The following is a 12,048-nucleotide window of genomic DNA, read 5'->3' on the forward strand; positions in this document are numbered from 1 at the left end:
AAGACAAGAATGAGACATGTTTGAGACAAGAGTGAGACAGGTTTGAGTCGAGTTTGAGACACGTTTAAGACAAGAATGAGACAGGTTTGAGACGAGTTTTAGACACGTTTAAGACAAGAATGAAACATGTTTGAGACAAGAGTGAGAAGTTTGAACAAGTTTAAGAAAAGAATGAAATGTGTTTGAGACAAGAGTGAGACAGGTTTGAGACAAGTTTTAAGACAAGAATGAGACATGTTTGAGACAAGTTTTAGACAAGAGACAAATTTTAGACAAAAATTAGACTGTTTGAGACAAGAATGAGATGGGTTTGAGACAGTTTAAGACAAGAATGAGATGGGTTTGAGACATGTTTGAGACAAGAGTGAGACAGGTTTGAGACAAATTTTAGACACGTTTAAGACAAGAATGAGACACGTTTAAGACAAGAATGAGACAGGTTTGAGACAGGTTTGAGACAGGTTTGAGACAAGTTTTAGACACGTTTAAGACAAGAATGAAACATGTTTGAGACAAGAGTGAGATAGGTTTGAGACAAGTTTTAGACAAGAGACAAATTTTAGACAAAAATTAAGACTGTTTGAGACAAGAATGAGACATGTTTTAGACAAGAGTGAGACAGGTTTGAGACTAGTTTCAGACAAGAATGATGGGTTTGAGACAAGTTTTAGATAAAGATGAGATGGGTTTGAGACAAATTTGAGACAAATTTGAGACACTCTTGAGACGTGTTTGAGACCGACTCTACATCTCATTGTTCTGAGAGAAAAATGTGTCTAAATATTTTTGAACAACTTGAAATTTCAGCCACACAAGAGCGAACGGTCGTTCACCTTATCCAGTTTTAATTTTGTCTCCAACCGTCTCAGCCAGCAGCACGCAGGCTTTAGTCTCCAGTTTAAAATTAAAATAAAACTTGTTTGTTTCTGATGAGTTGTGGTAAAACCATAACAATAATTACATTTGGATTTTACAAGAAGAGACACTTCATTGTAGTGACCACACTGTTCAGATATTTATTGTTCTGAGGAATAAAAACTATTTCTGCAGCACCTCAAGTGCGAATGTCTGTAAAGATATTTGTTCTTTAATGGTTAAATTTTACTAACAGAGCTATTTGTGCACGTACCTTAATGCAAATGCACAGTGTCTTATCGTTTTCTTCATCTTGTTTTATTTCTGCGTGAATATTTCGTGTATTTTGCTCCACCCCCACAGAAGCTGAGCAGCCAGCCGTTCGGCGGGTTGACCTTTGACACCGACTACATGATTCGTGTGGTTCCTTTCCCGTCTCTGATGAACGAAAGTTTCTTCCCTCCGTCCTTCCTCCGGACCAACTGTAAGTGCTGAGTCACTGAGGGCTTTTGGAGGGTTCGAACCAAACCTGAGCGTTTTGTTTCTGTTGACAGCGTGTGAAGTCCTCCTCGGACCAGACAACCTGGTCTGCAAACCCTGTAAGTTCCTCAACGATGTCGTCAGAAACGAAGCCACGTGTCCAGAGCTGGCTTCACTGACGGCTTTTACTCTTTTCTTGAGAGTTAGAAACATTTGTTGAAGTCTATACATTGAAGACAAAGAAGAACTGACCGAACTACATTTTAAATGCTTCCTGCTCTTCAACGTCTTCGTGTTAAATAAGATCCACGTGTTTTTGTTTTTATTCTCAGTCTGGAGGCCGAAGAGCCTGAACGTGTCTCAGCTCGGCTCGAACCTTCACGTGGTGTTCGATCAGGCTCCGCCCTCCTTCGGGTTCCACTTCTACTTCCTGTACTACAAGCTGCGACAGGACGGCCTCTTCAGACTCCAGCGCTGCAAACCAGTAAGAGCCGCCGCTGTGTACGCTTCTGCACCGTGTCCTCAGTCATTCTTTTTCCTTCCTGGGTCACTGGTGTCTGTCTGCAGCGGCCACTGTGGCGAGAGGCAGGGGACACCCTGGACAGGTGTCCAGTCCATCACAGGGACTCATGGAGACAAACGAGACAGACACTCACCCACACATAAGGACAACTCAGTTACCAGTTAACCTAACAGTCATGTTTTTGGTCTGTGGGAAGAATCTGCATGTGAACAGGTAGACCATTTTAAAGTCCACACTAGAAGGCCCTAGGTGAGAGGCGAACCTGTGACACTCTCGCCATGAGGCAACGGCACCAACCACTGCTTCACCGTGCCAACAGTAACATTTATTAATAAAATAAAACAATAAAACTTACAGATATTATTTCTGTGCAGTGAGTGATACCAGTTGAAGACTCAGTCGTCCAGGTCGTGATGGATCCAAAAATAAACTCCTGGACTGACACGTCTGAAGCTGAAGACGTTTCTCTTCTCATCCAGGAGGACTTTTCATTTCTAACACATCTGGAGCTCGCAGCTGTATAATCTGCAGGAGAGGACTGGTTTGTTCTTAGATCAGCTGCAGGTTAGACGGTAACTACTCGCCCTCACAGTGGAGGTTCGTTAGGCTCTTTCTGCCTGGTTCAGACAGATGTTTGCTGGTTCAGACAGATGTTTGCTGGTTCAGACAGATGTTTGCCGGTTCAGACAGATGTTTGCCGGTTCAGACAGATGTTTGCCGGTTCAGACAGATGTTTGCTGGTTCAGACAGATGTTTGCCGGTTCAGACAGATGTTGGGTCACCTACATGAAGGTGTGGACTGGAGCTGACCTGGGATCAGGCCTAAAGTTGCTCTGTACGTTTTTTTTAAGTTGAAATCTGAGACCTCTTCTGTTTAAAGTTGTTTCTTCTCGTTTGACGTAAATGTCTTCACCTCTCAAACCATCTGTCCTCTCTGTCCAACATCTGGACCTGTTGGTCCACAGCAGAGTGTCCCTTGTCCTGGAGGTGTAGGACTGCTGAGTCTCTCCGGTGTTGAGTCATGCGTCTGGAGACGTTCAGTTTCTCCAGCATGAAGGTCTGGACCTTCCTGCAGACACCGCTCCGTTTGGAGGTTCTGTCCTCGGGAAGGACCAGCCTCTGGCTGAGGGTCCTGTTGGGTTTAAAATGGACCAGATGTTGAGTTTGGAGTTTCTCAGGTCGAATCTGGGAAGATGTTTGCTCCTGTCTCTGTTCTGCTCTGCAGCCTGTTTTTTTATTTGTTCGCTGGTTGAAGGTCCAGTTAGGATGTCCACAGGTTTGGTTCTGTTGCTTCGGTCTTTGTGGGGACGTGTTCGGCCCAGACGTGTAAAGTTCTGATGATCCAGTGGGTGCTGCGAGTCAAACAGAAGGTTCTGACCCGTGTGAGCAGGTTTCCTGTAAACTTCAACGTTGAGTTTTCCTTCTCTGTCCATGTCCACCAAACAGTCCAGGAAGGGACTGGTTGTTGTTGTTGTTGTTGTTGTTGTTGTTGTTGGCGTCGTCCTCTCTGGTGAACTTCATGTTGTCCACAGAGTTGATGTAGAAGAAACTCGGCCTAAGATAAGATACGCTAAGCAAACTAATATAAAAAGGTTACGTCATCTTAGATAACTAAACTAAGATCAACTAATTACAACTAACGAGTCTCCTCCTCCTCCTCCTCCTGGCTTTTCCCTCTTCAGGGGTCTCCACAGCGAGTCCTCCTCCTCCATCTCACTCTGTCCCCTGTGTCCTCTGTCCTCACTCCAACTACTTTCATGTCCTCATCTCCTTTTGTCTTTTTCCTGGCAGCTGCATTTCTAACATTCTTTTACCAATATACCCACTGTCCCTCCTCTGGACATGTCCAAACCACTGTCCCTCCTCTGGACATGTCCAAACCATCTCAGTGTGTCCTCTCTAACTTTATCTCCCAGTTGTTCAAACCTGTGCTGTACCTCCGATGATCTCATTCCTGATCTTCTCCATCCTTGTCTCTCCTAAGGAGAACCTCAACATCTTCATTTCTTCCAGTTCTGTCTTTTTGTCCATGTCCCTGTCCCCAGACCAGACAACATAGCTGGTCTCACCACTGTCTTGTAAACTTTTCCTTTGACCTTTGCTGACACGCTTTTGTCACAAATCACTCCTGAGACTTTTCTCCATCCTGCCTGGACTCTCTTCTTCTTCTCTTAAGTGAACCCCAAGTCCTTGAAGTCCTGCACCTTTGTGAGCTCTGCTCCTTGTAGCCTCACGGTTCCACCTCCTCCCTCTCATTCACACACATGTAGTAATATTATTATTATTATTATTATTATTATTATTATTAATAATAGTTTGTAGATCAGTTAAGTGGTTTTCTTCTGGTTTCACTTTTATTTTTACTTTAGTTTGTATCTGTTGGTTATTTTCAGTAATTCCTTACATCGTGGTCGTTTACCAGATTTTTGTTTTCAGCGCGGCTGTTTGAAATGACTGTAAACTCGTTTTATTTTTTTATATATTTTTTTATTTAGTTTTATTTAGTTTGATTTAGTTTTATTTAGTTTGTCGTGACGTAACTCGAGCTGAGCGTCCGACCACATCAAGCCTTTTCACGTGAACGTGGAGCGAACGTTTTGTTGCAGCGTCCGCTTTGATGCGTCTCCTGCAGCTTTGTCTTCTCACGTCTTTGTCGTCTCCGCATCGTGAGTCATGCGCACGGAGACAACAGCGCACGTTTTCACAGCCTCTCCCGAAGCCTTTCAGGTGCTGCGCCCGTTTGTGTGAAAATTCAAAGACGCCGTTGTTTGGGAATAAAAAGACTCAAAAGATCGTAGCGCTTTTGTTTTGTCAATTTCTGCTGCCAATAAAAGTTTGAGTGTTCTAATCGACACATCTGTTTCATTTTGTTCGCCTTAATTATTGTGTTCAGTTTGTCTGAAAGCAAAGTTACAGGAAGTCGAGGCTTGTGTGCACAGGTTGTAGCTAATTCAGTCAAAATAAGCACATCTGGATGTTTTAATTTCCTTCATATTCAAAATAGTTTTATTTTAAGTTAATTTAGATCATGTTTTCATAAGAGTTTTATCTGCAGGACACAAACCACGCCAGAACGACCTGCGTCCTCCAGGACGTCACTCCAGGAACCTACATTATAGAGGTACTTGAACGCATCACAGGTTGTTTATGTAGCTGGTTTCTGTTGTTTAGTTTAATGAGAACGACCACGCACAACTAATCATGTTTCAAAAACAAGAATAATCTCATTTACATCAATGTTCACGCAGCAAACGTGTTGATTTTGTTCTGCCTTTGTCTGCGTCTTCAGCTGAAAGACGACGGGAACACGACCCGGAGACAAACCCAGTACCACGTCAGTCAGGGTGAGAGAACAACGAAACAGTCATTTTTAATAACTGCACAACATGTTTAGGAGAAAAATATACAAATTTTTATTTAAAAACAATCTTTCTGGTCATATCTTAAGGTGGTCTTTGAATATTTTTTGTTTGTTTTGATTACTAAACCACCTATTTAAATAAAAAGGCACTAAACTCCGGCGGTGAACCAGTGACACGTCTATATTTACCAGATTTCTGATCTGGACACGTTGTAAATTGTAACTTTTAGCTCCTGTTATCAGCTGCAAAACGGTTTGTTCCCATTTCTTTTGTTGCAACAGCAAAGAACACTTATTACTCATATTATATGCAAAATATATAATATCTGATTTTGCATCAGATATTGATGAAAACTTCTTTAAGAGATTAATAAAATCTCAATATGTGCTCTGGATTAAGACTTTTACACAGTACTGTGATGAATAAATGCCAAGGCTGTACTTCTGCTGTTATTGATCAGATTTGTTTTTGTTTTGTCCATGTCGGGTGCGCTTGTTTTCTTTGCCAGTCCACTCCCCGTGGGCGGGGCCTATCCGTGCCATGGCCATCACCGTGCCGCTGGTCGTCATGTCGGCCTTCGCCACCCTCTTCACCGTGATGTGTCGCAAGAAGCAGCAAGGTGAGGGCGCCCAGAAAACGAGATGTTTGTTTACGACGAGCGGTGCAGGTTTTAACGTTTTCATCCGTTTCTTTTAATAAAACATCTCGAAACCACCCGTGCTCGAATTAAACCGTCCCAGAGCTGGTGGGAAAAGATCATTTTAGTCCAGTCTGATGTTTCCCTCTCGTCTCAGTGGGTTCTGCAGCTTTTATTAAAACGGTTGAAACAAAAGCCGTGAGTGTGTTTGTAAAAAAACACCAATTTTATTTATTTATTTATTTATTTAGTCCTTTGAACACAAACGTTCAGTGTGAACCCGTTTCGAGGTCCGACTGAACTCACTTCTGTCCCTGCCTTTAGAGAACATCTACAGCCAGCTGGACGAGGAGAGCAGTGAGTCGTCCAATCAGAGCGCAGCGATGAACAACGAGCGCCCTCGGCCACGCCCAAAAGTCTTCGTCTGTTACTCCAGCAGAGACGGTCCCAAACACACCGGTGTCATCCAGAGCTTCGCCTACTTCCTGCAGGACTTCTGCGGCTGTGAGGTGAGCGTGGGGAGACTCACCGACAGAAGATCGACCGCTGAACAGAAATGACGGAGGTCTCGTTTGACGCTCAGGTTGTGCTGGACCTGTGGGAGCACCTGGAGATGTGTAAAGAAGGCCAGGTGTCGTGGCTCAGCCGACAGCTGGACGAAGCTATCATCATCGTCGTCGTCTGCTCCAAAGGCCTACGGTAGTTGACGTACTTTGTCTAAACAGCAGAGTTATTTGTTAAAAAGACAAAAAGTTCACAACAGCTTCAGCTGCAGTTCCCGCTGCAGCCACTAGGTGTCGCTAAAACATTGTTTTTCAGAGAACGTGTGAGGCATTCCTTTTGTTCAAATCTTGAGCATAAATAATGTATAAAAAAATTACTTATTTCTGTAAATCTCTTGAGTTTAAAGCTGATTTTGCAGCAGTTTAAACTCATTACAGTTCTCTCACTTCTCTTTACCGGAGCACCATCCGTAAATTATTTCTTATTTTATTGATTTGATTTCTAATTATTATTTTTACGCTTCATGTTTGTGCTTCGGTTTCCTTTCCCCCTCCATTTTTCTTCTTTCTTTCTTTATTCCATCACCCCTTTTCACCTTCCAAGTTTTACTCTTCTGTCTGTTTTCCACCTTTTTTTATTTTTTATTTCTAGAACTTTTTTTGTTTGTTAAAATATAAGACAGATGAGAAAATCTAAGGACAGAAATAATGACACAAATAGTTTTAAAATGATTCTATATTATTTATTATAAAAATGTCTCAAGTTTGTAATAAAGTGCATCAATAATTGTGAGGGTGAATTAGGAATGTTTAGAAATGTTTTCAGAATAAAACGCGTCGCTCAGATTTGCAGATTGTCCATTTTTTGTCTCGCAGATATTTTGTGGAGAAGAAAAGTCGCCGGGGGAAGACGCCGGTCGGTCGCCGTGGTAACAGCAGCAGCTCTCAGACAGGCGGGTCAGGCGGCGACCTGTTCGTCGTGGCCGTGGCCATGATCGCAGAGAAGCTGCGGCTGGCGAAGCAGAGCGAGGGGGGCGGCGACCTGAGCCGCTTCATGGCGGTCTACTTCGACTACTCCACAGAAAACGACGTGCCCACCACGCTGAGTCTGGCTCCCAGGTACGTCCACCACCTACTCGATTCAACACGCAGTACTCGGAGACCTGACGTACTTCCTGTTTTAGGTTCAAGCTGATGGACCAGCTGCCTCAGCTCTACAGCCGGCTCCAGGCGGGTCAGTCGGGTCTGGCTGATCAGGAACAGCTGCCCATCAACGTCTCCAGGAGGAACTACTTCCGGAGCAAGTCCGGACGCTCGCTCTACGTTTCCATCTGCAACATGCACCAGCACATCAGTCAGGATGCGGACTGGTTCGAACACCAGCTTTCTCCTGCAGGACCTTCATCCGAGTCTTCAGGACCGGCTCCAAGCCCCGCTCCAAAGCCTGCCGGCCCCCCGCTGCCTCAGCCCGAGCACAGGTTTCACTCTGGCTTGGGGCTGAACCAGGTGGTGGTGAGGACGCCATCACTGGATGGGGCTGATGGAGCGCCGAGGAGGAACGTGCTCCTGCAGGCCTCCAGCTCTAGTCCCAGTCCCAGTCCTGGTCTTTGTCCCAGTCCAGACCTGCCTCACTGCTCTGCATCAACGCAGGGATCCACCTCAAGGTGAGTCAAGGTGTTGGTTTCACCAATAAATCCTGAAAAGTCACGACGACGTGCGTTCATCTCACTGTTTGTTTGTTTTAGAGCCTCCACCGGAACTGGAACATCTGGAGGGTTACCTGAAGAACCCTCCTCGTCCTCAGCTCCCCCCATCCTTCAGGATGAGGTGTGTCCTGCCCCCGCCCACATTGAAGAGGACCATTCTTCAGCTCCAGAAGTCCCGCCTCCTCGCGACTCTGGCATCTACGATTCGTCCGTCCCGTCGTCGGAGCTGTCCATCCCTCTGATGGAGGGGCTGCTGCAGGACCAGGTGGACTCGTCCTCCCTGGCAGACAGCGAGTCGTCTTCATCGGGGCTGGGTAAAGCTGCAGCATCCGGCTCATTTTAGTCAGACGTTTACATGAACACACGAGTGAACATTGTTTTAATTTTAGACTTTTATTGATTGATCTGAACCGTTCTTTCTCAGGATGGATCAGTTTTATTGATTGATCTGAACCGTTCTTTCTCAGGATGGATCAGTTGGGCAACACACAACTTCAGCAATTAGTAAAAAACAGAATTTATTGCACAAGTTTGAGCTCATTTTGGATTTTCTCCTCTCCACACTGAGTCAGACACACACACACGTGTGTATATATATATATGGATGTATATATATATATATATATATATATATATATATATATATATTCCCTTAAAAATCTTTTATTTAGTGGATCTAAAGGTTCTCAAACTTGAAAAGGTCTACTAACTTCCTGTTAATGATCATGGTTAGGCAATAAACAAATCAATTAATCGCATGATAAATGAAAATTATCGACCTCATTTTAATTGATCAGCTTTATCGTTTCTTCGTGTCTCTCTTTCTACTGAAGACACTGGATGACAAAAGGCTCAACTCTGGTGATCTTCACTGACCACTCCCTTTCTCTTTAAAATTTGTTTTAACCGTCCAAAACTGCGTTTTTGGATCGTTAAAAGCAGCTAAGCTACGAGCTAAGCTAACAAGCCGACCTCAGGGAAAAAAACCTCTGTCTTGTCGAAACTCCAAAATCCACATTTGAAACTCGTGACTTCGTGTAAAAAGTTGTTTTTCTCTGCAAAGAGAAACTGAGAACTTGTTTACTGATTTTTTTATGAAAAGCTTTGTGTGAACAATGTTATGCTAAAGAGCTCAAACCGCACCGAGCATCCGCCATTTTGAGAACCGAAGAGAGACAGTCCACGTCACGTCAAGGGGCCTCCCTCCCGTTTTTCTTAGAGACACGCTGCTCGCTCCCTCACTATCCATCCTTCAGTTGAAACAGTCTTATACTGCCTTCAAGTGGTCCAAAAGGTACTACACTCAAAACAAATTAACCAACATTTCTTCTTAATTTTGACAATAATTACTAATTATTGTCAAATTTGAACAATATTATCATTTATTGCAATAATTTCTGAGACAATTAATCGCCCAGAAAAATTTATGCTGACAGGCCTGTTCGTGGTTGACTGCAGCTGGTAGTTTCTCTTTGCCACTATTAAAAAAATTATTTGTTTCACAGCCCTCATTGATCTGATCAATTCTCAGAACAACCCAAAAGTCCAAATGAACTCCGTGAAGGTTTAAGGAGTGGTAGAAATTGGTTCTGGTGTTCAGGAACTACCCAGGAGCCACTAAAGCTCCACCAAGGTCTGTCATGAGCTCCAAACAGCTAGAACACAGTGCAGTCGGTCTCACATCACCGTGGACTGACGGGACCAAAAAAGAAGCTCCGCCTCCTAAAGTGCCACCTTCAGGCTCGACTGTAATCTCCAGCAGCCCACGTGGACGAGCCAAACAGCTTCTGGAGAAACGGTTTGTGGATCAGACGAGAGTTTGTCCACAGTGACTGCGAGTTTAAAGGAGGGGCCGTGGTGCAGCTTTCAGACCCGAGCACGTCGTACCAGCTGTTGAGCATGGCGGTGGTGGCATCATGCTGTGGTAACAAAGACGAGGAGTACAGCGTCACCTCAGAACAGCTAGACGGTTGAAACTTGGACACCGTTGGGATCCCACACGTCAGAGCTGGTTTCTGATTGGATAACCTTCTGTCAAGAAACCAACCAGTTTAAACTACCAGTTCTGGTGAGAAGGTCATCTGTCAGCCGTGATTAAACCTGAAACCTCTGGATGGAGTCAAGAGTCCTGCGGTCGAGCTGCAACGTGTTCGAGAACCTTGAACCAAACGTGTGTTTATTTGAGTCAGATCGGAGAAAATCCACAATTTCAAACTTGTGCTCCTAATTTCTGAACGGTCCACCCTGGAACAATAAATCCCTGAAGTCCTTCCTGTGATAAGTGTCTGTGATGTTCTGACCACGGCTGTCGCTTTATGAAATGTCTCTGCTCTTCACGCCTTCCAGGTGACGAGGAGGCGCCCACGCTCACGTCGCTCCGCTGCGGCACCGTTTGCAAAGCCGAGCACCGTCAGCTGGAGCGCGGCGGCGCGCACGCAGCGTCGCTGTAGGCGGCGCTCCGAGCCAATCGGGAGACGCCATCAGACGGCTAGGTGCCGTCGTTGTCATGGAAACCAAACCAGAAGACTTGAGAAGCATCGGAGTCCTGGAGCCGTGGTTTGTGGGGGCGGTTCTGGAACCGAGGTTGTAACCACGACACGTGACGCTGCGTTTTAAACCTTAAAGACTAGTTTAATAAAATAACCCCTCAGAGATGAAGAAACGAGTGTTTGCCCCCCAGTAACCATGGTAACCGCAGCATCTCTCGTCTCTGGCGTCGTCGTAGCGTTGTCAGAAGACTTTCGGTTGTCGGACGCTTGTTGATCAAACGAGCTCGAACCCAAAACTTTTCCACCAAGAGTTGGACGTCGGCTGTCGGGCGACGCACTTTAAGATGCGGATCGTAAAGAACGAGGCGCAGCGTCTGAATCAACAAACGCATCAAAGCCTTTTAACGCAACAGGGTGGATGTTGTAACTGTGTGAACTAAAACCAGCTAAAACGTTTTGGTGTAAAAGAAGTGCCTCTTTTCATCTAAACGTACCATTTTCACCATTTGAACCACTGGAAAACACATTTTATAGAATATTTCATGAACATAAGCTGTAAAATTCCTCCACATCGTGTCACGGCGGGTTTTATTTACCGTCCGACGTGGAGCTGTTTGATTTTTTTTTTTTTGTTGACAGAAAAAGCCACATCTGATCATGTGATGTGTGAGTGTAAGTTTTGTAAATAGAAATTTAAATTTTATAGTTTTCTGTCTTTTTATTCATAAATTTCTACCATGAGCTGAACATTTCTCTTACTGATCCGGTCATTCCTGCAGTATTCAATTTTTACATCTGACAGCCTAAATATTTGACATTTATAGACATTTCCAGATGCCTTATAATGTGTTTGTTCTAAAATAGCAGGAATCTGACTGTTTAAGAGCAATTAATAAACATTTACCTGAAGTGAGAAATAATGAGGTGTGGAGAATACAGGACAAATGCCTCCAAGGTCATTTTATGTGGATATTTTTTAATTTTGGAGCTTTTGGGAGGCAGGAATTGGTTTCCATTTATGGTTTAAAGTATTTTTCCAGATTTGAGTCAAGTTTACTGGCAGACATTTTGTCTTTTAACCGTCAAAAACTGGTTATTTTACAAAAACGTCCATGTTCTAAGTCATTTTAAGCTGTTTTCTAAGAGTTGCTGCTGAAGAACATCACAACTTCTGCTTCATCTGTGCATTTTCTGACTGAAGATTTGTCCTCGCCTCATTGTAAATATGAGAATACTTCACTGTGTATAGACTTAGTATTTTTATATCTATTTTATAGAATGTAATGTTCTTTACATTACGATAGGTAAATAAATCCACGTTAATAAGCTTTTGCTTCGTCTCTTTCTGAAAGGAGTTTAACAGTAAACACCACATTTTATTTAAATTTGTTTGTGGAAAGGTTAAAGTTGTAGTAAAAAAAATTAAATAAGGGATAAAAGACAAAAAGTTGCAGTTGTCAGAACAAAAGTACCTGAACAGTTTTGAAAAAGGC

General features: G+C 43.8%; 2 protein-coding genes across 2 annotated transcripts in view; both read left to right on the top strand.

The window, feature by feature from the left end:
• Positions 1–10,717, top strand: part of il17rd (interleukin 17 receptor D) — a 32,464-nt gene extending 21,747 nt beyond the window's left edge. The window contains exons 5-16 of the mRNA XM_037679054.1: positions 1,219–1,339; positions 1,410–1,454; positions 1,668–1,819; positions 4,914–4,979; positions 5,148–5,202; positions 5,729–5,839; positions 6,182–6,366; positions 6,441–6,556; positions 7,237–7,479; positions 7,545–8,024; positions 8,106–8,380; positions 10,413–10,717. Of these exons, the coding sequence (XP_037534982.1) occupies positions 1,219–1,339; positions 1,410–1,454; positions 1,668–1,819; positions 4,914–4,979; positions 5,148–5,202; positions 5,729–5,839; positions 6,182–6,366; positions 6,441–6,556; positions 7,237–7,479; positions 7,545–8,024; positions 8,106–8,380; positions 10,413–10,516 (1,953 nt within the window). The 3' untranslated portion in view covers positions 10,517–10,717. The remainder of the gene's footprint in view (positions 1–1,218; positions 1,340–1,409; positions 1,455–1,667; positions 1,820–4,913; positions 4,980–5,147; positions 5,203–5,728; positions 5,840–6,181; positions 6,367–6,440; positions 6,557–7,236; positions 7,480–7,544; positions 8,025–8,105; positions 8,381–10,412) is intronic.
• Positions 1–12,048, top strand: part of LOC119412013 (gastrula zinc finger protein XlCGF57.1-like) — a 520,281-nt gene that overhangs the window by 302,208 nt on the left and 206,025 nt on the right. The gene's annotated exons all lie outside the window — the stretch shown is intronic.

This window comes from Nematolebias whitei, chromosome 7 (assembly GCF_014905685.2).
Source record: "Nematolebias whitei isolate Nwh7 chromosome 7, NemWhi1, whole genome shotgun sequence".
Taxonomy (NCBI): domain Eukaryota; kingdom Metazoa; phylum Chordata; class Actinopteri; order Cyprinodontiformes; family Rivulidae; genus Nematolebias; species Nematolebias whitei.